The 26,877-nt window shown below is 53.6% G+C and overlaps 12 protein-coding genes across 12 annotated transcripts; 5 read left to right on the top strand and 7 right to left on the bottom strand.

Moving 5' to 3' along the window:
- Nucleotides 1-590: 590 nt before the first annotated feature.
- Nucleotides 591-3,077, bottom strand: AYO20_10129 (hypothetical protein; the record flags this gene model as incomplete). Its single annotated transcript, XM_022648391.1, has 4 exons — nucleotides 591-1,539; nucleotides 1,683-1,768; nucleotides 1,824-2,326; nucleotides 2,417-3,077. The coding sequence occupies 4 exons, from the start codon at nucleotides 3,075-3,077 to the stop codon at nucleotides 591-593; spliced, it is 2,199 nt and encodes a 732-aa protein (XP_022495662.1).
- A 382-nt stretch (nucleotides 3,078-3,459) lies between these two features.
- On the bottom strand, nucleotides 3,460-4,476 carry AYO20_10128 (hypothetical protein; the record flags this gene model as incomplete). Its single annotated transcript, XM_022648390.1, has 1 exon — nucleotides 3,460-4,476. One exon carries the CDS (start codon nucleotides 4,474-4,476, stop codon nucleotides 3,460-3,462), a length of 1,017 nt encoding a protein of 338 aa, XP_022495661.1.
- A 665-nt stretch (nucleotides 4,477-5,141) lies between these two features.
- Nucleotides 5,142-6,485, bottom strand: AYO20_10127 (hypothetical protein; the record flags this gene model as incomplete). Its single annotated transcript, XM_022648389.1, has 1 exon — nucleotides 5,142-6,485. One exon carries the CDS (start codon nucleotides 6,483-6,485, stop codon nucleotides 5,142-5,144), a length of 1,344 nt encoding a protein of 447 aa, XP_022495660.1.
- Nucleotides 6,486-6,736: 251 nt separating this feature from the next.
- AYO20_10126 (hypothetical protein) lies at nucleotides 6,737-7,921 on the bottom strand (the record flags this gene model as incomplete). Its single annotated transcript, XM_022648388.1, has 5 exons — nucleotides 6,737-6,984; nucleotides 7,034-7,057; nucleotides 7,115-7,695; nucleotides 7,741-7,816; nucleotides 7,876-7,921. 5 exons carry the CDS (start codon nucleotides 7,919-7,921, stop codon nucleotides 6,737-6,739), a joined length of 975 nt encoding a protein of 324 aa, XP_022495659.1.
- A 398-nt stretch (nucleotides 7,922-8,319) lies between these two features.
- On the top strand, nucleotides 8,320-10,095 carry AYO20_10125 (hypothetical protein; the record flags this gene model as incomplete). The annotated part of the gene is made up of 2 exons (XM_022648387.1): nucleotides 8,320-8,488; nucleotides 8,549-10,095. 2 exons carry the CDS (start codon nucleotides 8,320-8,322, stop codon nucleotides 10,093-10,095), a joined length of 1,716 nt encoding a protein of 571 aa, XP_022495658.1.
- Nucleotides 10,096-10,582: 487 nt separating this feature from the next.
- On the top strand, nucleotides 10,583-12,140 carry AYO20_10124 (hypothetical protein; the record flags this gene model as incomplete). Its single annotated transcript, XM_022648386.1, has 3 exons — nucleotides 10,583-11,249; nucleotides 11,323-12,021; nucleotides 12,085-12,140. The coding sequence occupies 3 exons, from the start codon at nucleotides 10,583-10,585 to the stop codon at nucleotides 12,138-12,140; spliced, it is 1,422 nt and encodes a 473-aa protein (XP_022495657.1).
- Nucleotides 12,141-13,487: 1,347 nt separating this feature from the next.
- Nucleotides 13,488-15,095, top strand: AYO20_10123 (hypothetical protein; the record flags this gene model as incomplete). The annotated part of the gene is made up of 1 exon (XM_022648385.1): nucleotides 13,488-15,095. The coding sequence occupies one exon, from the start codon at nucleotides 13,488-13,490 to the stop codon at nucleotides 15,093-15,095; it is 1,608 nt and encodes a 535-aa protein (XP_022495656.1).
- Nucleotides 15,096-15,432: 337 nt separating this feature from the next.
- AYO20_10122 (hypothetical protein) lies at nucleotides 15,433-19,088 on the top strand (the record flags this gene model as incomplete). The annotated part of the gene is made up of 3 exons (XM_022648384.1): nucleotides 15,433-15,456; nucleotides 16,261-18,738; nucleotides 18,792-19,088. The coding sequence occupies 3 exons, from the start codon at nucleotides 15,433-15,435 to the stop codon at nucleotides 19,086-19,088; spliced, it is 2,799 nt and encodes a 932-aa protein (XP_022495655.1).
- A 1,324-nt stretch (nucleotides 19,089-20,412) lies between these two features.
- On the top strand, nucleotides 20,413-20,821 carry AYO20_10121 (hypothetical protein; the record flags this gene model as incomplete). Its single annotated transcript, XM_022648383.1, has 2 exons — nucleotides 20,413-20,438; nucleotides 20,536-20,821. 2 exons carry the CDS (start codon nucleotides 20,413-20,415, stop codon nucleotides 20,819-20,821), a joined length of 312 nt encoding a protein of 103 aa, XP_022495654.1.
- Nucleotides 20,822-21,647: 826 nt separating this feature from the next.
- Nucleotides 21,648-22,712, bottom strand: AYO20_10120 (hypothetical protein; the record flags this gene model as incomplete). Its single annotated transcript, XM_022648382.1, has 1 exon — nucleotides 21,648-22,712. One exon carries the CDS (start codon nucleotides 22,710-22,712, stop codon nucleotides 21,648-21,650), a length of 1,065 nt encoding a protein of 354 aa, XP_022495653.1.
- Nucleotides 22,713-22,839: 127 nt separating this feature from the next.
- AYO20_10119 (hypothetical protein) lies at nucleotides 22,840-23,282 on the bottom strand (the record flags this gene model as incomplete). The annotated part of the gene is made up of 2 exons (XM_022648381.1): nucleotides 22,840-22,882; nucleotides 22,954-23,282. The coding sequence occupies 2 exons, from the start codon at nucleotides 23,280-23,282 to the stop codon at nucleotides 22,840-22,842; spliced, it is 372 nt and encodes a 123-aa protein (XP_022495652.1).
- Nucleotides 23,283-24,189: 907 nt separating this feature from the next.
- On the bottom strand, nucleotides 24,190-26,044 carry AYO20_10118 (hypothetical protein; the record flags this gene model as incomplete). Its single annotated transcript, XM_022648380.1, has 5 exons — nucleotides 24,190-24,940; nucleotides 24,989-25,110; nucleotides 25,160-25,443; nucleotides 25,499-25,913; nucleotides 25,979-26,044. The coding sequence occupies 5 exons, from the start codon at nucleotides 26,042-26,044 to the stop codon at nucleotides 24,190-24,192; spliced, it is 1,638 nt and encodes a 545-aa protein (XP_022495651.1).
- Nucleotides 26,045-26,877: the final 833 nt, after the last annotated feature.

Genomic DNA, 26,877 nt, shown 5'->3' with positions numbered 1-26,877 from the left:
GACCAAGTACCTAGTACATAGGTACTGCAGGTGTCTCAGGGAGTGAAAGGAGACTTTACTTACCGAGTACTCGGTCCAGGTAACATCGTACATCGCTACACTATGGCATGGCATACCATATCCACACCACACTCTACCATCGCGAAGAAGGGCGGGATACCTCCATAGATAGGGTCTAGACCATGAACATGAGCACAAACGAGCACAGGACATTAACATTACGGACATTACGGGTTTCGGGGATATGGCGGACAGGACCTCATCAGCCTTTTGAATCAAGGGAGTGTCTGGGTTCTTGTGGGTCATGGTGTAGCACAGCGAGAACACACAGAGGCAGAGAGAGGAGAGGATTGAGAGGATGTGTATGTATTGATTTTATGTGTGTATGTGTGTATGAGTAGAACATGACCGGTGGAATATGAAATGAAAAAAGAAAATTAGATTAAGAATGATAACTCCATTTTCATCTCTGGTTCATAACTTGGTTGTTCTCCATCTCTGACACACTCTCTCATAGGTAGTCCCACCTGAATAAGCCAGAGGTCAAAAACTTCTCGAGTGTTTGTCGCCGTCCAGAGGTCTCGGCTACATCACGAATCATCCTCGCCATCCGACTCTGCCGCCGCGACGAGCTTTTCAAACTCGTCCAAAAACCCCTCTGGCGGACTGACTCTCCGGCGCGCAATCTCGAGGGCCGTGGCTCCCTTGTGGTCTCTGAGGGAGAAGTGGCTCTGCCGCCACCGGACACCGGCGGTGGTGCGGAGGATGTGGACGGTGCGGGCGTCGGCCTCGAGCGCGGCGGCGTGCAGGATGGTTGAGCCGGCGTTGTTGACGCCGCCGAGGGGATCGGCGCCTCGGTCCAGCAGCATCTGCAGGAAGAGGTGGTTGTTGTGGAAGACGGTCTCGAACAGGGGCGTGTCGCCGTGCAGGCTGCGCGTGTGCGTGTCGGCGCCGGCGTCGAGCAGAAACGCCCCGATCGCGAGGCAGTTCGCGATGGCGGCGCCGGACAGCGGCGCGTGCCCGAAGGAGTTGGTGCTGTTCAGCGACGCACCCGCGCGTAGCAGCGTCCGCACCGGCTCGATCGCCCGCTGGTGCCGGCTCGCGTGGTGGATCGCCTGGCTGCCGATGGACGTGCGGGCGTGGACGTCGGCGCCGTGCAGGATCAACACCTCCAAAAGGCGCACCGAGCCCGTCGACGCCGCAAAGGTCAGAGGCGTGTTGCCAAAGTCGTCGCGACAGTTGACGTCCGCCCCGGCTTCTAACAAACACCTCACGGCGTCTTCGTCGCCCCTGGTCGCCGCCCAGTGCAGGGGCGTCCGCTTCATCGAATCCGCCGCGTGGATGTGGTGCCGGTACTGCTCACTCTCGAGCTCTTTGGCCAGTTGTCCGGGAAACAGGCCCAGCACGACCTTGTGTATGTACGAGAACTCCCAGGCTTCGAGCTCTTCGGTTGCTGAAAAGACTCGCTTCAAGCCGTCAAGCTCGGCGACCGTCCCTCTCTTGCAGAGGATTTGCTCCCAGGCTTTTTGGAATGGGGTTCTGTGAGTTGAGACGGTCAGAGAATGTCAGTCAATCAATCAAGTTTTGTATGGTCTTGATGTTTAGGTCCGAAGATTACATATGTGTTCAGTGGCGAGAACAACAAACGAAAGGATGAGGGAGGACTGCTATTGATAACTTACGTGCCGTAGTCGTCTTGCAAAAATGGATCTGCCCCTGCAGCCAGCAATAACGTGCACATGTTCGTTTTGTTACGGAGTACAGCGTACTATGTGGAAGTTCGCGTCAGCCAGGTTTCAAGTATAGCCCTAGTCCGCACTCACGTGTAAGGCTGTACGTCCGTGGTTAGGGTCCGCGTCGTTGAGTGAGGCCTTTCTGTCGTCGAGCAGTGACTTGGCGCCGTCGACGTTTCCAGTCAGCGCAAACTTGAGCAGCGAATCTTGTCCTCCGCCCCAAGGCACTCTGCGTCTGATATTCAGCTGCATCGTCCAACCAAGAGAGGATGACAACGTTGCCGAGGCGTGTAGTGCTCGTTGGGAGAACCACAAGGGAAAGCAATACACTAGATTAATCGATCTCTTATCGGTGTTGCGACAAGCCTTGACATTGCATTTTGGCCAGAACCCCGGGGATCCGGAGTAGCCCAGAAACAAGGTCCCAAGGTAATTCTTGAGCAGGGAATTCTTGTATCGTCCAGCCGAGTGGCATACACAGGGACACGGCGCAACGCAACGACGCGCGCGGCGGAGGTGGAAGAACATGGTATGGTTCGGAAGAAACGTGTCTGTCTTCACATGATTTGGCTGTAGTGTGCCGTTGCTCAAAGCTAGAGGAGTTAACACAAGTATGTAAAAGGGCTCACATGACACTGTACCGTCTATCTTTGGTTCTTCCCACGGGGCAATCTCTGTCGTACCTTGTGGTATGCTTGAATGAGTGTCTTCATCGGCAGTACTCGAGTGATCTTGCGATATAGGTGCATTGTCGGGAGCTTGGGTCAAAGTAGCGGTAGTGTTCTCGAGCTGAGGCTGCAAAACATGGACTAAGGTGCTCGGACCTGGGTGTATACAGGAGAGAATGGTGGAATGCAAGTCATCCAACCGAGCTTCAATCTTGACGATGCGACTGCTGAGATGATGTCCGTCAGCCGTGGTAACCAGCAACAGCACCGCCTTGATATCCGATTTGAGCCTTCGTAAATTTTGGTGAATTTTCTTCGCTTTGGCTCTCTGCAAGACCCAGCCCAGCCGGCTTCGTTTGCTGGAAGAAGTTTGTGATTCTGCCTTCAAGAGTATTTTCTTCAAGTCTACCAACGCCTTTCGCGCATCTTCGAGCGGTCGATAGGCCGCCTTGAGGAATTGAGATTCTTGTTGATCTTGGTCTGCGACAATATCGTCGTAGAGAATCTTGACCTCTTTGAAGAAACCCTGAAGATCGCTGGGATCGTTGTGCAGTGCCTGGATCTCGGCTGGGGCGTTCTGAACGCATTTAATGAGCTTCACAAGTGCAGCAAGGCACGTTGAACTCGTGTCGAGTAGCGTAACGACACTGGCGCCAATTGACAAGGGATCAGCCATGCTGAGATGCCTGGCCCCGGAGGGATGGAAAGGTTGTAAGAGGAATGAATAAGCATGGTGATGGTGGTAGTATGGGTGTACATATGCTGTTGATGAGGCTGAGAACATGAGCGCCTGAGCGCCTGATCAGGCACCAAAAGAGCCTCGTGCATATCTTGGCAGCCCAACGCCAACTCCAGCCTGCGCCTCACTCGGTTTTACCCTCCTGCCTCCTTCCACTCACCCACGACCCTTCCTCCTTCCTCTCTCCTCTCTCCCCTTCTGGCCGCCCCTCGTATGGCCTACGACATTGCAAAACATTGGACTGGACTTGGAGGGCAAGCAAAAGGCGTATCCGAGCCATATTTATTTTCTTCGTTACATGGCAAAACTCTTTTCCGTTCTACAGCTTTCCGACCTCATATGGCCTGTTTTCCCGCCAACACTGTGCAATCTCCCCGCGGGTACACACCCACACGTCCTGTTTCGAGGCGACATACTCGCAAAACCGCTTCAACTCGGCAAACCGGCCGGGCTTGCCGACGATTCTGCAGTGCAGGCCGACAGTCATCATCTTGGGGGTCCCCTGCTCGCCCTCCTCGTACAGCACGTCAAAGGCGTTCTTCAGGTACGTGAAGAAATCTCCCGGCCCGCCAAAGCCCGTCGGCGTGTGGAACTTGAAGTCGTTGACGTCGTACGAGTACGGCACCATCAGCATGCCGACACAGTCTTTCTTGGTGCGCTTCCCTTCGGCCACCATGGCCTGCTCCGCGGGCACATCAACCCAGTAGGGGATATCGTCGCCATAGCTGTCACTCTGCCACAGCAGGGGCAGTTTCATCTCGTCGTAGACGTCCCAGACCAGCGCGCGGCTCCGGCTCGACAGCCGCCCGTAGTACCAGCCGACGGGATACTCACCGGTGACGGCCTTGAGGCTCTCGAGGCCTTTGCGGATCATGTCCTTTTCCTGCTCGGCGGGCATGTCCTCGTAATTGACCCAACGGTAACAGTGGCTGGCGACCTCTGAGCCGCTCCGTACCGTCCGCCTCGCGACCTCCGGGTTGGCCTCGACGGCCTTGCCCACCGCGTACAGCGTCCACTTGAACCGGAAGCGCTCAAACAGCGACATGATGCGCCACACGCCCACGCGCGACCCGTACTCGTAGTCGCTCTCGACGTTGACCGCGCGCTGCTGCTGCCGCGGCGCGTACCGCCCCGCCGACTCCCACAGCGCGGCCTCGGACGTCGGGTCGCCGTTGAGCACGCAGTTCTCCCCGCCTTCCTCGTAGTTGATGACGAACGAGAGCGCCAGTTTGGCCTTATTGGGCCACGGTGCCGCGGGGGGGTTGGGCCCGTAGCCCACCAGGTCGCGCGGGAAGTCGTGATGGGCGTCCCATGTGTAGGGTGCTACGTCGGGCATGGTGGTGGCGATGTTATTATGGTTGTTATTGTTCTCGTTGTTGACGACGGTGATGGTGGTGGTGGTGGATGGTGACTGTATCAAGTGCTAAGATGAGGGGGTGAAAGGGGAGAGAGAGTACGCGGAATAGATAGGGTACTGTATGTTCTTGGGACTGGTCTAGTCAACTCCTCAAACACTCACAAACCGGCTGGTGTGGTTCTGGGTCTTGGTCTTGGCCTGTCCCTCGTACTTGCGGTATTTCCCCTTTGTGGTATTTCCCTTTTGTATCTGAAATGACTTCAAGCGGCGGCCCGGATTTCATATCATTGTTTGTCACTTGTTCTGATTAACAAGCCCCGCGGTGGACGACCTCGGATACCCGGCTATCTGGCTACCTGATAACGTCCTCGCAGGAACTATTGCTTCCCCGAGGTGGCTCACCACGATAAACGTTTGTGGATTCGTGGCATTTGTCAATCTGACATCCCCAATACTGGTAACAAGCATGTCTGGACTTCTCCGCCCTCCACATGGTTCTAGATAACCGGAGAGAAGCTCGGTGATTTCCTGTTACGGCACGGACCACGTTTCTCGTGGCGCTCCAGTTGGAGTTCCCCGTTGGAGGCTGCACTACGTATGGCACGGCAGTTCGCCCCAAGTACGAAGCTTGTAATGACGGGCCATCATTCCTCGCAAGGCGAATAGTCTGTATATCCACGAGCTCGTTCGTCAAAAGGCACCCAATAGAATCGGTCCCGTTCGTACTTGGTAAGCGCCTTGCCGCGTCTCAGGCGAGACACGAGATCAGGATTCGAGGTAAAGTAGCGGCCGATACTGATCGCATCGGCTGAGCCAGATTCGATCACTCCCCAGACATTCGTGTCGTTGTAACCGCCTGAGACGAAGAATGGGGTCGATCCCATGATTTTGCGGAAAGGCTCGAGGCTGATGTTGTCTCCGAGGGATTTCAGATATGTGTCTTTGGTGGCCGGGTCGATGATCTGCTCGAATCGTGGCTCGATGAAATGGATGTACGACATGGTTGGTATCCTCTGCTTGAGCTGTTGGCATAGATGAGACCAGATTTCCATTCTCTGCTCGCCATATGACTGTAGGAAGAGACCAAAGGGCGACAAACGGAGAGCAACATTGTCTCCTCCAACTGCTTCCGCCAAACCCTCCATGAGTTCCAGGGGGAATCGGCAATACCCAGCAACGGTGCCGCCGTATTCATCTGTCCGCTTGTTGATGTTGGTGCTGAGGAACTGCTCGACCAGATATCCATTGCCCCCATGGACCTCGATGCCGTCAAATCCACATTCAAACACGGCACGTTTGGCTGTGTCGACGTAAGCCCCTATAGTTCGCTTGATGTCTTCGTGAGTCATCTCCTTTGGCGGATGATCGCTCATTGTGATGCCTTCTCCACCACCTGGTGCGCCGCTGTCATCGTCAGGAGGGGCGTAACGCGACTTGTGATTCCCCTCGAATGGCGTAGCACTGGGGCACACTGCGGGCACGCCGGTGAAATGAGGCAAGCACGACCTTCCTGCGTGCCAGAGTTGAGCGTAGATGTAGCCACCCTTGTCATGCACGGCGTCGACGACCGCTTTCCAGCCGGCGACCTGTTCGGGGAGAAACAATCCCGGCGCACAGGGTGAGGCTGACGCTTCAACCGTGGGATAGATGCCTTCTGAGATGATGAGGCCTCCGGGGGTCGTTCGTTGGGCGTAGTAGGTAGCACCAAGCTCATCGTGACCCCAGGCACGGTTGGGTTTGCCGACATATAAAGGAACCCCCCGATTGCGCGTCATTGGCGCCATAACAACTCGATGGGAGAGTTGGATCCGGCCATTGGCAATGGCAAGCGGCGTGAAAAGGGCCGAGTTGGCACGGTCCTGCGAGTCGAGACTCGGTGGCTCTCTGGTGTCGGTCCAAACTGCTGTATTTTCGGGGCTCACAACAGCATCTGCAGGGGCTGTCGCCGCAACTGGGGGAACCGGAGGAGCAGGAGCGGCGGCGGCCATGATCTGAGGGGACTAGCACAACGAGACTAAAGTGACCTTGTAGGAACTCACTTGGTTGATATATTCCTTGTGAGATGACAGACGTTTGACGAGCCTCGTTCCTCTCAAAACTCGGCGGCTGCATCTAGCTACCTAGTAATACCTACCTAGATATTACCTAATACGGTAATATACGTGCCTAGACCTGGCTTGGTCATTACAAAACCTCCACACTGCCCCACTGTCTGCCTCTCGTTCCCTATAGCGTATGGTCATGCTCGATGTCCTGGCCTGTAGGGAAACTTTGCCCTAAAATGCTTCGCAATGTCGCGTCTTGTCGCTACCCAGACGCCTTCGTGCTCCTGGATGTATTTCATAAAGTTCCGCAAAGCCTCCGAACGGCCGGGCTTGCCAACTATGCGGCTGTGCATCGGTATGTTCATCATCTTACCCCCTTCGCGATATAGCATGTCGAATGTGGCCTTCAAATACTTCTCATACATGTCGCTCCCCACGAAGCCTGTTGGGAAGGTCAGCTGTGCTGATTCAATGTCCTGAGAAAATCTTACCTGGACTCATGTGAAACTTTCCATCTGCCGACCGTCAGCACTGTCTTCTGCTCGTTCACGGTTATATTGAGGGGGACTTACCATTGCAATCATAATTGTAGGGGAGAATGAGCATCCCCTTCTTCTGCTCGTCCGGAAGATCTTTCTCTGCGGGTAGATCGACCCAATATGGAACGTCATCATTGTATGCCTCCGAGTTCCAGAGCATCTCGCTGCCAGCCTCCTTGAATACCTCTGGGAAGAGTGCTTTAGTATTGGGGGTTCCCCGTCCGTAATAGGCACCGACGGGCATCTCCCCAGACACATCTTTGAGAGCCTTCAAGCTCTGAACAATATAGTCCTTCTCCTTCTGGAGATCGTAGTCCCATATATCGAGCCAACGAAGGCCGTGCGTTGCAATCTCGTGGCCATCCCTCACACAAGCCTTTGCAAAGGTCGGGTTAAGCTGCATTGCTTGAGCAACGGCGTATGTCGTCCACTGGTAGCCAAACTCCTTAAAGAGACGCAAAAGCCGCCAGGCGCCAACACGACTCCCGTATTCATACTCGGATTCCGCGTTGACGTAGGGAGCGCCTTCCTTGAAGCCACCCGATGCTCCTTTCTCCCAGAGATATGGCTCGGAATGGCCATCGCCGTTGTGATAGGTGCGCTCCGCTCCCTCTCTGCAGCTCTGAGCATGAGTCCCGTGCAACAGATTTCCCACCTACTCATAATTCAGGACAAATGACACGGCGATGCGGGCTCCATTTGGCCACTGAGGATCGAATGATTCCTCGCCGTAGCCTGACCACAGAAATCAGAGACCCATGTTATATCTCATAACCCTTGGCTGCGCGACTTACCCTCCAAGTCTCTCGGTATGTCGTATTTGGGATCGAGGTTGACCATGATGCTGGTGGCTTGAAGATTTCGATATAATGCTCGCCAGTGATCCTGAGCTGGATATGCCAATTCAGCCGCCTTATCTCCAAGGGTGAGATTCTTAAAAAGCGCACGGGATCAAAATGGGATCCATGCATTGCCACCGTAATGAAGTATCGGGTTCGGTATGGGCGGCGAAACCAGACATGGCAATCTCCGTTGAGCCACCCCACACATCCATCCCGATACTGGCTCTTTTGCCCTTGCAGCATGCATCTCCAAATCCGTCTTATCATCGCCTCACAATAAGAAGGTTCATGATCCTGGCAGGCCTTTATCTGTAAGATACAGCCACAAAGCCGGCACCAGTATCGTGGCTATCAAAGTGGCTTCAAACCACGACACACAACTTGTGAGCCACTACAATGTCGGTTTTTTCACTCGATGTGTCCAAGGATAATCCGGTGACCACGGACGACCTTGATCGGGCATGCGAAATCCTCGGAGTCTCCATCAAAGATGAGGAAAAGGCAGAGTATGTCAATCTCTTGGCCGTATACCACGATTCGATGGCAAAGTTGATGGCACTTGAAGGTACATTGATGGTATGTCCACGAAAATCACTGCAGCTAGCTGACTTGACAATAATTCTAGACTACGTCCCACAAGTTGATCATGAGAGGTTTGAAAGGAGGAATGTCCATTTTCCTGAGCCCGCGGATAACCCCTATGGAGCGTGGGCTTGGAGGTGTGAGATCTCCGACAAAAATCCCAATCCAAAGGCACTCCTTCATGGCAAGACGGTGGCCCTGAAGGACTGCATTGCGGTCGAGGGCGTTCCAATGCTGCTTGGCACCAACTTCTTTTCAGGCTATACTCCGGGCACTGATGCCGCTATTGTCACTCGCATGTTGAAACAAGGCGCGACCATCTTGGGCAAGTCAGTTTGTGAAAACCTGTGTCATTCGGCGACATCACATACAGCATCGACGGGACTCGTGCATAATCCCTACGCAAAGGGATATGCTTCTGGAGGTTCCTCGTCCGGCTCGGCGGTCTTGGTCTCTCTTGGCCCGGAGAACGGAGGCGTGGACTACGCAATAGGGGCAGATCAAGGCGGGAGCATTAGGGTCCCTGCGGCGTGGTGCGGCATTGTCGGATTCAAGCCGACTTTTGGTCTCATCCCCTGGACCGGCGCCGGCAGTAACGAGCCTACAAATGACCATATGGGACCGATGACACGAGACGTCCTCAGCAATGCCCGGCTGCTGAAGGCTATAGCAGGGACAGACTTTGTGGATGATCGGTCATACGGTGCTCCGGCACCGGACAAGATTCCAGCCTATCATGAGATTCTCCTCGGACAGCAAAAGCCTCAAGACCTAACAGGTATGAAGATCGGTATTCTGGCCGAGGGTCTCCGCACCCCTATGCTCGATCCTAGGGTTAAGGAGTTGTTCCTCGCTGCGGCCGACAAGTTTCGAAGCCTCGGTGCAGAAGTGGAAGAAGTGTCCGTCCCTGCACACACGACGGCCAGTGCGGTTTGGACTGGCATCTCGAAGCTGGGAGGCTATGTGAACAAGACACTGGCGCTGGGAGGCCGCAGAGGCTATCAACTCAACGATCTCAATCAGAAGCTCTGGCCGATGACTCAGGACAAATGGGACAACGCCATCCCGTCGACCAAAAACATCTACCTGAACGGCGTCTATGCTCAGGACATGCAGAAATTCCCGGGCTTGTTTGGGAAAGCAACAAATCTCTCACTCAAGGCGCGTCATGGCTACGATGCAGCACTCGGGGACTGGTCGGCAATATCGACATTTGTTACGGACTCCCAACTCGAAGAGATGAAGCAGCAGAAGACATACGACGTCTTGATCTCACCAACATTGCCATTCGTGGCCAAATCACACCCTGAGCTGGGCAAATCAGGTGCAACAGGCAACCCATTGTTGCAGCTACAGAAACAAGTCGGTCTGACCGGAAATACAGCTCCTTTTAACCAGACCGGCCACCCTGCACTGGCCATGCCTGTGGGGATGCTTGAGCCTACCGAGGGACCCCTTGCGGGGACTCCAACCAAACTGCCCGTTAGCATGCAGATTGTTGGCAAATGGTGGGACGAGTTGACCGTGCTCCGAGTAGCATACGCGTGGGAAACGGCGGCGGGGGGTCCAAACGCCTGGAAAGAGTTCTAGACCACTCCCCCCTGCTTTTAATGTCGCGTGCACGCGCTCGAGTATCTCCGGCAGATGAAGTGCATAAACCATCGGATCAGCATGAAGGCGCCCTTTTTGTCAGTCAGCCGGCCCGCACGAGTCTTTTGACGATGTACATAGATAGACCTGGCGCTAAACAGCGACCGTATCAGCCAAGCGTATCGGATATTACCAGATTAGGAAATCCCCATATTTGGAAAGATCCATTTTATCTCCACTCTGACACAGGCGACTCTCCGTGCATTATCAACCAGTTTTGGCGGGGGTGCTGGTCAAGCGTTCTCTCCATGCCTCGACCGTCGCGCCGCGCATATCCAGAACTCATGGGTCTTATCATACCTCCTCTCTGCCTACCTGTATAAATACAGCGTCTAGGAACCATATCACCGGGATCCCGGTTTGTCGTTCTTAACACCCCATCCCTCTTGACGTCCTGCCCAAAAAAATACTTCCCCCCAGTGCAGCCATGGACACCACACAGCAGGACACCAAACAGGACCCGGAAAAGATCCATACCATTCCTAGCCGTGACAGCGAGGAAATCGTCAAGGACCCCGCGGAGCAACAAGAAGTCTTCAAGATCACCGAGGATGGCGTCGACTTTCGAACCGTCACCTGGCCACGCGCAGCCATTCTCTTCCTGAAGATCCTCTTCGCCACCGGCGTCCTGAGCATCCCGGCAGCCATGTACGAGATCGGCGCCGTCGGTGGTGCTCTGGTCCTGCTCGGTTTCGGCATGCTGAACTGCTACGTCGGCAAGATCCAGGGCGATTTCAGAAACAAGCACCCGAGTTGCCACTCCGTCGCCGACATGGTGGGAGTCATGGCCGGCCCTATCGTGAAGGAGCTCATCGGCGGGCTCTACATCATCGCATGGGTCCTGTGTGCCGGCGCCGGCATCAACGGCACGAGCGTCGCGTTCAACGCCCTCTCCGACCACGGTGCCTGCACCGTCTGGTTCTCCTTCGTTTCCATGATCATCGTCGCCATGTCGGCCTCGATCCGCACCTTTCAAAATCTGGGCTGGGTCGGCTGGGCGGGCTTCATTTCCATCTATGTAGCCGTCTTCATCCTGGTCGTTGCCGTCACCCAGGTCGACCGTCCAGCTGCAGCCCCCAAAACTGGGGTGTACGGTGAGTCGCATTCACGGCCTCGATCCTGTTTTTGTTTCTTGCTGGAAAATGCTAACATGTCCCTCAATCCCAGACCTCGGATACCACGCCATCAGCTCCACTTCGTTTCACGGCGGCATGGTCGCCACGACCACCATCTTCGTCTCCTCGGCCGGCACGTCAGCCTTCATCCCCGTCATCGCGGAGATGCGCCGCCCGCAAGACTTCAACAAGGCCCTCTACGTGTGCATGGCCTTTGTGTCTGCATCTTACATCACGTTCGCCTCGGTCATCTATGCCTGGTGCGGCCACTGGATCACGGCACCGGCGCTGGGCTCCGCGGGCCCGACGATCAAGAAAGTCTGCTACGGCATCGGCCTCATCGGGCTGATCGTGTCGGGCGCCTTCTACAACCACGTGGCGGCGAAATACCTGTTTGTGCGTCTCCTGCGCCGATCCAAGCACCTGCAGTCCAACTCGCTCGTGCACTGGGGCACCTGGCTGGGCTGCACGTTCGGGCTCGCGGCCATCGCCTTCATCCTGGCCCAGGCCATCCCCGTGTTCAACTACCTCGTCGCCATCACGGGGAGCTTCTGCTTCGCGCCCCTCGCGCTCATGGTCCCCGCCTGGATCTGGATGTACGACCACCCACACTACCGCAGCGGCTCCGTCGTGCAAAAGGCCATTTACGCCGCCCACATCCTGCTGATGCTGCTGGGCGCCTTCATCTGTGTCGGCGGCACCTACGGCAGCATACAGAGTATCCTCGACGCGTATAGGAACGGTACCGTCGGTGAGTTGGCCCCCGTTCGTTTCTTACTCAGTAGTCTATATTTGTGCTAACATTGCATGATAGGCGGTGCATTCTCGTGCCGGGATAATTCGGGGACTGTGCTGGGCGGTGGGCACTAAGTATGCGGTATGCTGTATGCTGTGTTCGAATAGTTCATCCAACAAAGGAAGGATGCTAGGCTGGGGCTTTGATGGTCACGTATACTGTGTGTAGTATAAGCATCCGTCTCAAAGAACACTCCTCTTTGTTATTTGGACAAAGGGTTTTCTTTGAGAACGACAGGGCGAAGCAGAAATACGAGAACCTACCATGTTTCGGGTTACGCCATGCCATGGTGACCCCTTGTTCGATACATAATGTATTTGACTACGCACGCATCCGTTACTCAAGAAGCATAAGCATAAGCATCGGGGATTCCATCTCCCACCGCGTAACAAATTCATATACTGGCAGAGTGAGCATCCAAGTGCCGCTACTTACGATATACATAGATGCTTGCTCCTGTTTCTTTTCTCCTACGAGAGAGCTGTCGCGGGAAAAAAAAGGCTATTGGTTTGCGTAACGCCTGGCGAACTCAATTAAGGGGAAATGGTGGCATTTTCAGAGGGGGCCATATACCTAGGTAAGGGAATAGGGGGGACCTGTCAGACTGACTACCCAGGGATACGCGCTACGTCTTTCAGATATCTCTGAGCAAAGATGGACGAAGCAACAGAGATTCCACTGTGTCAATGGGAGCGTCTGAATCAAGTTGGAGTTGGTTGGAGAGGGCTGACCGTCCGAGTGAGGGTTTTTGCAGAACCGTCCGGCGTGAGAGGGGTGGCCAGAATCATTTTTAAATCTACGCATTAGCCCATAGCCTCGGTCAGATCGAGTCGGCTTGAGACAAGACAAGACCATATCATAGGTGAGAGGAATATGATAGAAGCAGAGAATTGAAAGGAAAAGCGGCAGGACAGGTCGTTCGATATTGACGCGTGTTCACGTGCGGACTGGGCATCTCCAAATAAAGCGGCGTATCCCACTAGTCTGGGAAACTGGGGCAGGCGCTGACATTGCAATTCTGTCATTCCAACTCGGCGGGCAAACAACCACTTGGGATCTTATCCGTCATTGCGGAACACCCTGGCCGAACGATCCCATTCCCTGACGTGAACCAGCAGGTGTCTTGACTCTGCACTCACACCCTCGGGAGGCCCTCATTCCATCAGACATTGCCCTCGTGCGCCTCGATAACCGTGCACTCGAGTTTCGCCCCTCAAACACGTTGTCACGACCACTGAACCTCAATGTCTCGACGGCCCGGCAATGACAGAGCGGCCCAAAATGCCCAGACCCTCAAAGCTCTAGTCAAACTGGAAGGAAACAAAGTCTGCGCTGACTGCAAAAGAAACAAGCATCCACGATGGGCGAGCTGGAATCTTGGGGTGTTCATTTGCATTCGATGCTCAGGAATTCATCGAGGGATGGGCACTCACATCAGCCGAGTCAAGTCGGTTGATCTGGATGCCTGGACAGACGAACAACTGCAAAGTGTCTTGAAATGGGGCAACTCAAGAGCAAACAAATACTGGGAGGCCAAGTTGGCACCAGGGCACGTGCCGTCCGAGGCGAAGATTGAGAACTTCATACGTACAAAGTACGAATCCAAGAGATGGGTCATGGACGGGCCCATGCCTGATCCCTCAACGCTAGACGCCGAAGGTGACGATAATATGCCATTGAATATCGTGCAAGAGAAGGCCAAAATTGAGAGGTCGGCTTCGCAGCGTCAAGCGTCCACTCAACCAACTCCGCCTCCGCAGCCTCGGCCGACTGCAAATGTGAATCTGTTCGACGACTTCGCTCCAGCTCCCCCCGTCAGGCCCAATACAGCGGACATTCCTGACTCGAAACCCACGCGAACTGGCCCAGCAGCGCCTGCTCCGGCTCCAAAGCCCGCTGCGAAGCCACAAGACTCTTTGCTTGGGCTAGACTTCTTTGGAGGCTCATCCTCCAGTGGCATTGGTCGACCTTCGAGTGCAGCATCCAATCCTTCGGCTTCTACAAACAGTAGAGGAGACCTGAAGAGCTCAATCCTCTCGTTATATTCTGCTGCACCTAAACCTCAACCAGCACCTCAACCCCAGCATGACCGTCAGCCGTCATTTGGTGGACTGGCCACATCACCCGCACCAGCGAAGCAAGATGCGTTCGGAGGTCTTGCCGATGCCTTTAGCGGATTGAGCTTCCCTAATCCAACCACCACAAGACCTCCCGCGCCGCAGCCAGCCTCTGCATTTTCGGCGTTTGGAAGTCTGACCAGCCCTGTTGCAGCGCCGAAAGCCACGCCATCCGCCCCGCAGGTGACATCGCCGCCTCCCCTGAGTGGTGGCAGTTTCTTCGATGCGCTTCCCTCCAACGCACCCGCTGCCAAAGCCACTGTCACCTCGCCATCGGCCTCGAATGGACTAGATTTCTCCTTTACCCAAAGATCCCCACCTCCACAACCTATGGCTGCCGCTGCACCCAAACCATCAGCTACGTCTATCCCTGTTGATTTGTTTGCGGCTGATGATTTTGGAGGCTTTGCCAGCTCGACACCTGTTTCACCACCCAAACCTGCTCCCGCTCCCGCTCCTGCCCCGCAAGTGTCGTCACCTATCAATCCGAGCTCGACGTTTAGTTCTCCTTTCAATCTATCTTCACAGCCTGATCCAACGCCAAAGCCGGCTCCTCAACCGTTCAAAGCACCAGCCGTAGCTCAAACCAGTTCGTCACTGTTTGACCCATGGGCTTCAGGCAATGATAGCAGTCCTTGGGCGGCGCCCGAAGCAACCCCTGCGAAGCCAGCCCAGCCCAAGGTCGAGTTGGGGAAGCCACCTGCACACATTACGCCCAATGATATCCATGGAGGGTGGGGAGAGCCGATATCGTCGAGCAACAAACCAGTGCGACAGGCTTCTGTCACAGCCGACGAGGACTTTGGGGGGTGGACCTCAGCTTCTACGACGCAGACACCAGTAGCTCCGCAAGCCAAAGGGAACGGGGGATTTGGAGGCGCATCGGACCCTTTTGACAATCCATGGGGTTGATCAGGATTCAATGAGGACTGTCGGCCTCTGCTGAGGTACGAGACGAATAGTTATGAGATATGGGGACGACTAGAGGAATGCCCTCGACGAATATGGGGCTGGCAAAGGACCCGAAAAAACAAATTCCCATGTTATCTAGGCACTATACAGATTGTCAAGACCCGGACCTCCTTATGACGGAATGTAGATAAACCTTCCGCCAAGTCAGGAGCAGCGACAAGTGTGACATTTGTCCGATGGGTGGATTGGCGGAAGGGGAGGGATAGAGAGCAGACGAATGATAAAGGAGTAGTCGAGGCCCACCTGCGCCACTGATCAGGGCACAGCACAAAATAATATGGGCACGTCCAAGCACGTCCTGGTACGTCTAGGCGATCCCTGGCGATTTGACAGGGATACGGGGTAGCAATTCCACCATTGGATGACAAGAGCGCGGCTACTTGCCTGCGATGATCCCCCCATCCTCCCTGTGTCTTGTCCTGCCTTGCCTTGCCTTGCCTGCACATCACCAACCCACGACTCTACATTTAGCAGCCTTTAGCAGCCCAACTGACAGTTCCTTTTGAGTAACCAGACCACCACACACTTGTCTCGTCCTGTCAGCGCCCGCCTGCACATCCGGATCTTCTGAGCCTTGTCTTTGGACCCCCCGACAGAGGGCTACGTGCCTGGGTGCCTGGGTACAAGCCGCCGCAAACACGCCGAGCACCTCTCCTTCCCGCGTTGATCATCCCCCATGATCTCAATTGTTGCAACTTGGTCCACCACTACCACAATCGCTTTTCGATAACGCCCAGTTACCTCCAACTTGTGCCCAACGGTGAACCACTCTCTTCGGCCGTTCTATCCGCTCCGAACCCTGCCTGCTTCACTCCGATGATTAAAGGAGTCTCCTCCGCAGCACCAACCTGTCGGCCACTGCGCGCAGGAGGCGGGTTAGGAGGGAAGGCTGTAGTCTGTGTTTGCACGCGCTCCTGATACAGGATAACTTCAGTCCTGGATATCTATAGCCGCAGCCGGTCCGCTCCATGCAGGTTCGTTGAATTGCTTCCTTTGTATAAAAGATGGGCGACGGCAAGATCTTGGGGCCAAGGGTCCAGCGAGGAGGATCCGATACATTCTCTGGTACTATAACAGAACCAACTGACATGGTTGACTCTTACAGACCTCAACCCGCAGTCGAGACACAGGCGCGAGCTTCGCCGCCCGCCAAAGAGGGCACCTGCCCCGATTGTCGATAAGCGATGAGAACCACCACGTTACTGAAACCATCGGATACCTCTACGATGACGATTCCGAGCAAGAGCAGCAGCACCCTTCCTATTCAAACCCATATCAGAATGCGGATTCACAATCAGAAGTCAAAATCAATGGCCACCAAGTGGAGGGTGTGGTGACCCCGAGGAGGACGCCGTCTGTATCCAGAAAACAGTTGCCCTACCGAGATATGTCAGACGACCATGCTGTCGCACAGTCGAATGGTGTTTCCAGAGGATCCCCTGGTCAAGTTCATTCCTGGGAACACCATAGTCGCACATCATCGTCGGCCTCGGGCTCAAGAGAGCGCTCGTCCTCGGATACCGCCACCTCTCCATTCCCACTAAATGATATTGACTACGAGTCTAGTCCGGCAGGTCTGGCGCAAGAGCTGAGCAATTTGCAAGCCCTGAGACGTATGTCAATGCATGTGGGTGCAACGGACGACCCAGACCTGCCCCAACTGAATGCGGCCGGCATGCCGAGTGCCCCGTCACCTACCTCGAGTGAAGACGACTCCTCTCGATTATTCTGGGTTCCGGCTCGATTACATCCAGAACTTGCGCCGAAGGAATTCAAGACCTTTTTGGAAAGCAAAGCAGAGCAAATCAGAAGGAGATCGGGCGAACTGTCCGCTTTTACAACACCAACCTCGTCTCGATCTTCCTCGTTAAGTGCCGAAGGAGGTAATTCTGGCTTGCGCAGAAAGAAATCGATGCTATCACGCCAGATCGATAGTTCTGTGGGGTACCAAGATGGTGCGGAACGATTAGAGAGGAAAAAATCACAGTCACGCCGGACGGCGCCTCTGGACCCAAACCTGCAAGAGTTGGAGACTTTGGTTGCAAACACCCCCGGCTTGTCGAGGCCAAGTCTAGATCCTTCATCAGAAGACGATACCCCGGATATAATACTACCATCAGTCCCGGGCAATAGTCTCAAAAGGTCGACAAGAACAACCTACCGACGAGGTGGAAGTGTCAAAGGGAGGGGAGATCGAGGCACGTACGCTCAACGAGCCGCGAAAAGGGCAGCGGCTGGGAGCCCTTCAAGCAGCAGACCTGAGTCGCCCGAATCCAGCATCCCTGCGGTTCCTCCATTGCCACATATATCCATCGAGGCTCCCAGCCTTGCGCAGACCTTGAAGGACGTATCTAGCACAGCAAATGCCGGAAGGACTGCTCCGACAAACTTCTCTCGGCCAGCAACCTCGTCCTCTAGTGGCGGGTCTTCTGGACCAACAACGTTTGATCATAGGTTCAGCAATGACGACGAAACGAAAAGACCGACAGCGGCAGGCATACCTGAGTCGCGAAAATCACCACCCCCTCCAAAATCACCTCCGTCGACGGGCGTTTCTTTCGAGCGAAAGCCCGTGCCACAAATTGTTGAGACTCCGCCTCCCCCTGAAGCACCGCAGGTGTCTATCCAGCCCCCGCGGTCCTCTTCGATGACACCCCCACCCGTGCAACAGCCAGTGCGACATCCTGAGAGGGTGTCTTCTCGGGACGATAGCCGAACAAGAACCATTTCCCCGCAAAGACCATCGATGCCGTCCAGGGGGTCTTTACCGACCATTACACCCCGAACGCCGTCCCCAGCAAATCAGATATTACCACAAACAAAACCCTCCCAAAGTCTCGAACAGCCATCACCTCTGCCTGGAAATGACACAAATACTAGCAATCTCTCGTTTATCCCGACCCTCAGTGTGGATAAGAGAGCCGACTCCAAAAAGAAGGAAGAGACCAAGAAGTCAAGCTGGAGTTGGTTGCTGGGAAAAGAAGACGGAGACAAAGACAAATCCGAGAAACCGAAGGCCAAAATCTCCAAACCTCCACAACAACACGACAATACACGACTTGATCTGCTCCAAACATCCATTGATGGAGGTGTTCGAGGGCGTGAAAGTCTGGTGCTAGATCGGGAACACCTCAAGCTTGATGAAGAACGCCGAAAAGAAAGCCAACGGAAAGCGTCAGGGAGTGACAAGAAGGAAAAAGAAGGCCTTTTCTCCTCGATATTCGGCGGCAAGAGGAGCAAGGGAGACAAGGAAAGCAGCTCAAAGAAACACCGCGACCGAGGTCTGTCGCCGGAGCCGCCGTACCGAGAATTGAAACCCGACATCGACTATAATTGGACCAGGTTCTCGATTTTGGAAGAAAGGGCCATCTATCGTATGGCACATATCAAATTGGCCAATCCTCGTCGAGCCCTGTACTCGCAGGTGCTCCTCAGTAATTTCATGTACAGTTATTTGGCCAAGGTCCAGCAGATGCACCCACAAATGAACCTACCCACGAGTGCCAAACAGCAACGGAAACAACAGCAGAAAGACCAACAGCAGCAGCCGGACGAATATGTCCAATACCAGCGATATCAACAAGTGAGTCCTTCAGGTTAGGCAGTATGGAGGTCCTCGTGCTAATTTCTTTGCAGCAACAAGCCCAGCAACAGCAGCAGCAACAACCTCAATCGTACCAAGGAGAGCAGTCATATGGTTCTCAACAAGATTTTGCGGGTGATTCGTCTGGCTATGATTACGACGCTGGCAGCTCGAGGCCAAGTTCGAGGGGAAGCAAGCACACGGTCGAGGGTAATGGTTCGGCATATGGCGGTGGTGCCGGTGCATATAATCAGTACCATAACAACAATCAACTACAAGAGCACGTACAACAGGGGGCCTCACGCCACGGCGGGTCCCAGCTGGACGATGATGACGACGATATGTGGTAATATTCGGCGAGGTCGGAGAGAAGGCGTCCCTACTTGTTCTTGAAGCCAACTGGCAGTATCGCCGCTTTGATATTGGACAAGATATACTGCTGAACACTTTGGCCCGTTGCTCTCCCAATATCTTTTGGAGGGTTTTCTCTCGTCGATTTCTAGCATAGCGGATGGCAGGAAGGATGCGTATTTGTGAAGGAATATTTTCAACTTGAGGAGCGGTATGATCACATATCTCGAAATGACATTACAATATTTTGACACATCAAACTCGACATGACATTTGCTAGGACCTGGTCCTGACTTATCAGATGGGATAAGGAAGGGGAGAGGAGGATAGGAATGGTCCTCCACTTAGAAAATTGTACATAGATGGAGGAATGCACCAAACTTTGCTCAAACCCGGATAGATACCGCACAGTGTCGTGTGCGCTGCATTTTTAACGAGAGATGAGTGATATATAGAGAGGGTCGTTGAGATGGCGCGAATACCGAGTATCTGAGACTCTGTCCCGAGCAAGATGACCAATTATGATTCCAGTCCTCGTTCAAAAGTGTTATAGATGCAAGGCTGAGGCATGCTTCAAGACACCGAGAATTACCTAGGTATTGATTGTACCCTACTTGTATGTAAGGTTTACCCCCGACCATTCATTGCCAGTCACGCAGTATTATATGGTGCCTTAGACGTCTCAGTAACAATGAGTCCGCGTGGGTCCTGGCACCCCGTTACCGCCGTTCCTGCGCCAGAGCCAGAGGCAAGGCGAGGCGAGGCGAGGCGGCACGTTTCCGCAACCAAAAGTGTCACCAAATAGGTGCCTCTTACACCTCTCCATTCTTCGCAGAAGAACTTAATCTTGATACAAACTCACTGACATCACAACTCCCATCTCTCTCTCTCTCCCTCCTAGCCCCCGCAGCAGAGACTCACACGCGCACTCGACTCGACGGAGTTGACTGCGTTTCCCAAAGGCATCCGCCGCACTCCTTTCCCGCCCCGATCTTCCGGCCGCCGTAATCACAGCCACCGAGACTTTGGAAAGGCACGGAACTGACGGCGCGAAAGTGAAGAGGACAAAGTCTTCGGAGAAAGAGACGAGGAAGAAGGACGAGAACAAACGGGGGCCGAGACTAGAGGATCCATTCCCCCGCCTGTGTGTCTGCGAAACCGCGCAGGGTCGAGGGCGAGCGGTATCATATCTAGCCTTCGATACGGCTTCAAGGCCCTAGTCCCAGCAAGGGGAATCCGGCTCGCGAGGCTGCCTGTGTTACCGACTCAGAGATCCCAAGAACATAGAAACCGGAAAGGTCACAAGTTCCGCCCACCGCCGCAATGGCCGACGCCTACGGGCGCGAAGAGTAAGTCCATTCTCCGGTCACTTCCATCCCCCCATTCCCTCACCCTCGATACACCAGACCCATGACCAAAGCCAACATACTGATTGCGGCGAGGCAGACAAAACAACGCCCTCCTCTCGTCCCTCTCCCAAAAGACCTCGGCGCTCAAACACATCACGCTCGACATCTACGACAATGCGCGCAGCCAGGGCACGCTCGACAACACCAACGAGGTGTTTAGCAGCATGAGCACAAACATCCGCGGCAGCGCGGGCCGCCTGACCCGCATGGCGCGCCAGGGCGACAAGGTCGCCGTGCTCAAGGTCGCGGGCGTCGTCGTCGTCGCCGGCCTGTTGGTCTGGTGGATCGGCGGGTGGATCTTGGGCTTGTTCCTGGGCAGGTGATGCATCTGGTCCTGTCTCGCTGGCCAGGTATGGGTGTAGGTGTCTACCCAAACAAGCTAAGCACCTACATAAGTACCGATCTGGGGTAGGTAGAGCATGAAAGGGCGAGAAAATGAAAGGGAAGAAAACATAAAGCAATCATGATTGGGAAATGGGGGTTCAAGAACCAAATACCTAGAGAGGTAGGTATTGGAGCAGCGACAGCGAAATGGTTTTGATCATACTTTGTTGTATTATTGATACTGATACTGATACTGATACACTGTCTGTCCGTCTACCTCTGTTTCGTTACAACGATACCCAGTGCTCTGTTCCATTTCATTCATTCATTGATTCGTAATAATAGCTTTTTGTGTCATATTCATGATCATGATCATGATCCGTAATGATACCCAATGCAAATGCCAATGATAATAATATGCGTGTTTCTTTTTTCCTTTTCCTGGTTGCCTGCTCAATAAAAATGCCCATGCCGTGATAATGATGTTGTGATTGGTGGTGGTGGTGATGGTGTTTGCGTGTCGGTAAGGATGCTGGTAATAATGTCATTTTTGCCTTTTGGGTAACAATGCAGTAAGAATGGCTTTTGCTCTTCAGTAACGATGTTGTAAGAATGCTTTCTCTCCAGCAAGAATGTTGTAAGAATGCTGTGCCAATAACATTGGTCTTTTCCACACGCCATAACAATACGTGTAATAATGCTTGTCGTTGATGCTTTTGCCATGCTGCTGACAAGGGCAAAACCCAGCTCAGGTTCCAGTCACACCTGCAGTTCTGTTGGGTTGATTTGGTTGACTTGGTTGGTTTGATGCGATCAAGGTTGTCCTCAGACTGCATCTTCAAACTCTTCATCTTCTTCAGAGTCTCCTTCAAAGGCGACTTCATACTCTCTCTTGATGCCATTGACTGGTTCTGGTTTGACATCCACATCTTCAAAGTCTTCTTCTTCCTCCTCCTCCGCATCTTCTTCTCCTCCTGCGTCATCGTCATCTGGAGTGGTAGCAGCCGTGGCGGTTCCATTGGTGGTAGCCCCGATTGCACTGCTTGTATACCACACTGGCAGTTGATTCTGTTTGGCGAGGAATTTCCTGCGCTCTTCTTTCCTTTCTGCTTCTTCACGTTCCTGTTCCTCACCACTAGTCAGGTTGACGGTGAGATTTTTAACGTCGACCATGTCTGGGCCGCTTCTCTTGTAGTCGTAGTACCTGTTGCCTCTCTGTAGAGGAACGTACTGTTCTGATGTATCTGTTTTTCCACTTCCCTGCGGTCGGGGGACGTCTTTCTTTCGGTCCCATGCTGAGGTGAAGTCGTTTTCGGGGATGTCTGTCCGATCGATCTTGAGGATCATGTCGTCAAACTTTTTGAGCTGATCATTCAGCTTTCTGATCTTTTCGTGGTTGCCGCGGTCTTTCAGTGCGACTTGTTCGTTCTGGACCAAGGTCGCATGGCATCTGTCGCAGTAGAAGCCTTCGTCTCCGACTTTGTCAAGTATGTCAAGTTCTTCATATTCTGCCTTGCACCGGGGACAGCGCCAGTCTTTGCGTTTGGTCTCATCTTGTTGATACATCGCCTCCACCTTCTTGCGGAGTTTTGCGATCTTGTATTTGATTGCGTCGATTGCGGGGTGGAAGGGACAGTAGTAGTATTCTCTGGACGAGGGTCTTGTAGAGCCGATCTTGGCTTCATTGCGGGACTGTGTCTGGACAAGCCGGGCAGTGCGCAGAGGGTTGAGTAGGCTGCGGATGTCTTTGGGCTGAGAGTTCAGGAGAATGTTCAGGTCGTCCATTTGTAGAACTGAGTGCATGAGGATGGCGTCGACAATGATGATCTGTTTAGGGTGGGGGAAGAAAGTGCGCACTGCCGTCCGGATGAGAGTCTTTGCTTCGTCCATGATGATGATGGTAAGGGTATGAATTTGAGTGTGACTGTGAATGTTGTGACCAGGGGTTGAGAGAACCGAGAGGAGAGGACCGAGAAGAAGAGACGTGCAGCCAGCGAGTCTTGGGAGAGGAGCTCCTTCAAGCGTATCTTGGGATCCGCGGAGGCGCAACACGCTTGTCTCTGCCAAGCCAGTTAGTCAGCATTCTTTTGAGTTGGGCGGAGCAGAAGACGCCAAACGAAAATTCACTTACGCGCAGCACTCGCAGACGAGGGAGTCGCTCGACTCAAGCTCGAGCTTCTTCCAATTTTCACACCGCATCTGTGGCAGCGGTGGCCTCTCCCTTGCCTTCCTCTCCAGCACCAAGGAGGGACTTGGGTCCTTCTCGTCCAACGCTTTGAGCCAGCGAAGGACGAGGGACGCAGTGACCTTTTCGGGTTCACTCGCCTCCTTGGTGACTGGCTTGCAGTCAGGGAGAGGACAGGCGGGAGGGCGGAAGGGCACCGGCTCGAAAACGAGCGGTGGGAGGTTGTCCTCCTCCTCAATCTCCTTTCGGAGTTTCTTGGAGAACATGCACCCCATTGCCTCTGGCGGTCTCTAGAAAATTAAAATGGTTAAAAAAGAAAAACGTGTAAAAAAAGTGTCAATGTGTCGGGCGTTCAAGTGATGTGGTATAGAGAAGTCCAAGTACGATGGGCCGGGTGTGTGCCTCACATATATTCCACGAAATCCCTCAGGGTTGATCTTGTGCGTCCGCTCCTCTGCCAAAATTTTATAGAGAGTTGTCAATCCAGTGGGAGACCGCCGATCCCAAGCTCTTTACAATTGCAGCCTCACTACCTTGTACACTCATCACATGCAATGGTCCGCTACCACACATGGCTAGGTGGAGTTCATTGAGGGCGGTTGAGCCAATATCCGCTTAAGCGAACCCTACCGCTAGCGCCGCACGGACCATCTTCGCTGTGCCGCCGCTGGAACTGACGAGGCTGGGGCTTACGGTGGGGCACGTGAACTTTTTTACACATGAAAAAGTTTGATGCAAGAGCTCAGTGAGAAAACCACGCATTGCTAGTTATTCGTGCCGTTGGAATCCTCAGGCCTGATCAAGTTTATCTGCCCGTTCAATAGTCTCTCCTTGCCTGATGTGCGCAGCTCATGCCTCATTGCAAAGCGCCACATAATTAGCCGGATCAGCCAGATCAGGCACTCTGGGTTGATCTAAGGGCGTCGCATCAATTGATCTGATCGAAGTGATTTCAATAAGAGTTTTCTATACTACTGGCAGCAAAGGTGCGCGACGTGCTATCAGAGGTCAAGAGGCTGTTCATTGTTCCCTATAATGGCAGATATAGGAGCCCTCAGGGGTGCCTAGAAGTTTGGATGGCCAGCATAGAAAACGATATACCATCCTTGATCCATTGAAGAAGTATGCCATTAGTTGAGGCAGTGCAGCCTTGCCCCTCCAGATCTGCTGCTCGTGAGTTTCCTAGCTGCCTGGATCGTCGTCGCTGCGTGGTTTAGATAGTGCTCTGTCTTGCGCCATCTTCCGCTCCAGCGAAAGAGTCAGCAACTCAGTCCAGAAGAATTGCCTACAGACCTCAAAATGTAGGTGGTTGAACTCTAGAAATGGGACGTCCCGACGTAGTTTGTTGGCAGTCTTCCAGGTTTGTGTGTCATGGTCGAATGTCGCCAACAGTAACATTTTCACCCAGAGAAGAAAGTCTTCAAGTCCCAGGGCCCCTGTACTGCGACATTCTCTCCCATAATCGACGTCCCAATTCAGCATGCAAAAGGTCTGAATAAATCCATAGCCATTCGTTATATGTTCCCCTAAAGTCTCGGTTGAGATAGTGAGGGCCAGCAATGAAATGGCCAACAACTCTTCCACCATGTTCCGGTGGGGGTTTTGCAGGATTACAATAGCCAGGAACATGACTTGAGGAGGCGACACTGGATATGTTGATGGCGAAAGTGCGAGTTTGTCATCTTGCTCGAGATCTTGCGTCTGGTGCATTAGATCAGACATTAGTTGCGCACTTGTCTGCACAACTTGAACCACTTGAACGCTCAGTCTGCAAGACATGGCTAATTCAACAAAGCCTAGAGGCAGGCGACTCAACGTAAGGCTAAATTCCGGGTGGAAAGGATGTGTAGGATATTCAAGCAGGCCGTAAGGAAACTTTGGCACCTGATCTCGGTCAGGCTCAGCATACACCCCTCCCAGGAATGTTTCCCAGCTGACCATGTTAGATTGCATGTGCTACTCGTGTAAGGCGATAACTTACGATCTGATGTGAGCCTTGATGTAGCCCTGTAAGCCGGTAGATCTGAGCTCGCCTCGCATTTGTATCATACGATGCATCACACCCAGATGCTGAAGAGGTGACCCCAAGTCTTCCGAGAGTGCCTGTAGAGAGTTACTCCAACGCCGGGTGATCCACGATCGGGAAACAAACCTCAACAGCCATCAAATAAATAAGACTAAGCAGTATAGCGTCGGTCGAATTGGGAGGGTCGGATTCAAGTCTGTTTCGAAGGAGGACAAGAGCCTTCCAGTAATATCCGACCACTTTCCGGCTCTGTCGTTTGTCATGTATGCGAGAAGCAAATGCAAGGCCGGCTGCCGTTATCAAGGGATCTTGCATCATTGCCGAAAGATTGGTACCGATGAACTTCGAATCTCTGCTCTCCAATCTAAACGTTGGGTAACGCAGCATAGACGGACAGTAAAGCTCGACAACTTGAATGAATCTGTTCAGCATAACAATCTCCCTCCCTGGATCGTAGATGCTCACAGAATTGGATGGTTGCCAAGGGGTTGGCGTCGCCCTCCATCATTGTAGCATCCAGCGGCAAGGCATGAAAATTGACCGGCTTGACTCTGAGCAGCGTGCGGGCGGACCACCGAGCTGAATTGATTTCTGACTCGATGAGTCGCAGTGCTGGGCTGGCCCTAGCTTGATTATTCATATGCGATGGTCTGAGAGTATAGTCGGACTCTCCGCGAGGTGCATCCTCTTGAGAGGTTGACTGGTGAATAGGAGAGACATGCCCTCCTCGACTCATCGCCTTCCTATATCGGTCGACTGATCCTTCTGGCAATCGCTTTGCGTTGAGCGGACCTTTGGCTGGGATCGTTGATCGGACCTTGAGAGGCTCCTCCGCTCGATTGTTTGAACGGTATTTCCGCTGCCCCTGGAAGTTGTTGAACTGCAAAAAGACGGCTTGGATCATCTCATGCCTCGCTCCAGCTGGAGGGGGGCCATATAATATACCATTCTGCCATCCTTGAAGCTCTCGTTTTTGGCCGACCAGGAAATCTTCTTTGAATCTGCGATCATTGTGGAAAGTGTGCACATATTACACCGGCGGTTAAATACGGGCCAAAAAACAACGTGGACGCGGGGTCTAAAGACGACAGCAATGGAGTTGCATTGTCAGGCTCCAGACCTCCTCATCGGTGTCCTGCATGCTAAGGGCAACGAGCCACTGAAAAGCTTGTGCCTGAAAATGACGGTCACTCGCAAGGCAAGATTAGGCGTGAAGCGAGGTCGAAAGCTCGGATTTTTATTCCCATCCCACGTTGTAACTGGAGAGCCCACAATGCAATCCCGTCTTTTTTGGGGGTGAACCTGCTGTCGCATGGCCCAAACTTACGGGCCATTTGGGCCCTTCGGGCCAGCTGACTTCATATAGGCTAGCCAAGGGGCTATTGGGGGGAGACTTCGCAGTTTGACTGGTGCTCATTGGAATGGTGTGCCGCTTGGGGCAAACTGTCTGGGGGCAGCAAGAGGGGGAGCAGGGGGCGCTAGCCACAGAGGAGCTTGCGGAAGAGACTGCTGATTAATGGTCGGTGATAGTCTGATTGGAGGCAGTTGTTGTCATTTTCCAGGTTCGGTAAATGATGGAAGAGCGTGGATTGAAATGTTCAAGAGCGTTGCTTGTATACTGTGCAGATGGGACAATGTGAGGTGAGAATGAACACCCAGGCTGCGACTGCGGTCGCGGCGGAGGGCCACGGCGGTGAGTTTGGGGAGCGCTGCACACACTCACCAGTGCTTCTCCCACCACCTTTCTCGATCACTCACTTCCTCTGAGCACCAACTCAGATTACTGCCCGTTTATGATCCCCAGCTGCTCAAGTTTTCACCGGATTCCATGTCACTCTCTAGTC

The sequence above is a fragment of the Fonsecaea nubica genome (assembly GCF_001646965.1).
Source record: "Fonsecaea nubica strain CBS 269.64 chromosome Unknown Scaff103, whole genome shotgun sequence".
NCBI lineage: Eukaryota > Fungi > Ascomycota > Eurotiomycetes > Chaetothyriales > Herpotrichiellaceae > Fonsecaea > Fonsecaea nubica.
This window is presented reverse-complemented; position numbering and strand designations above follow the sequence as displayed.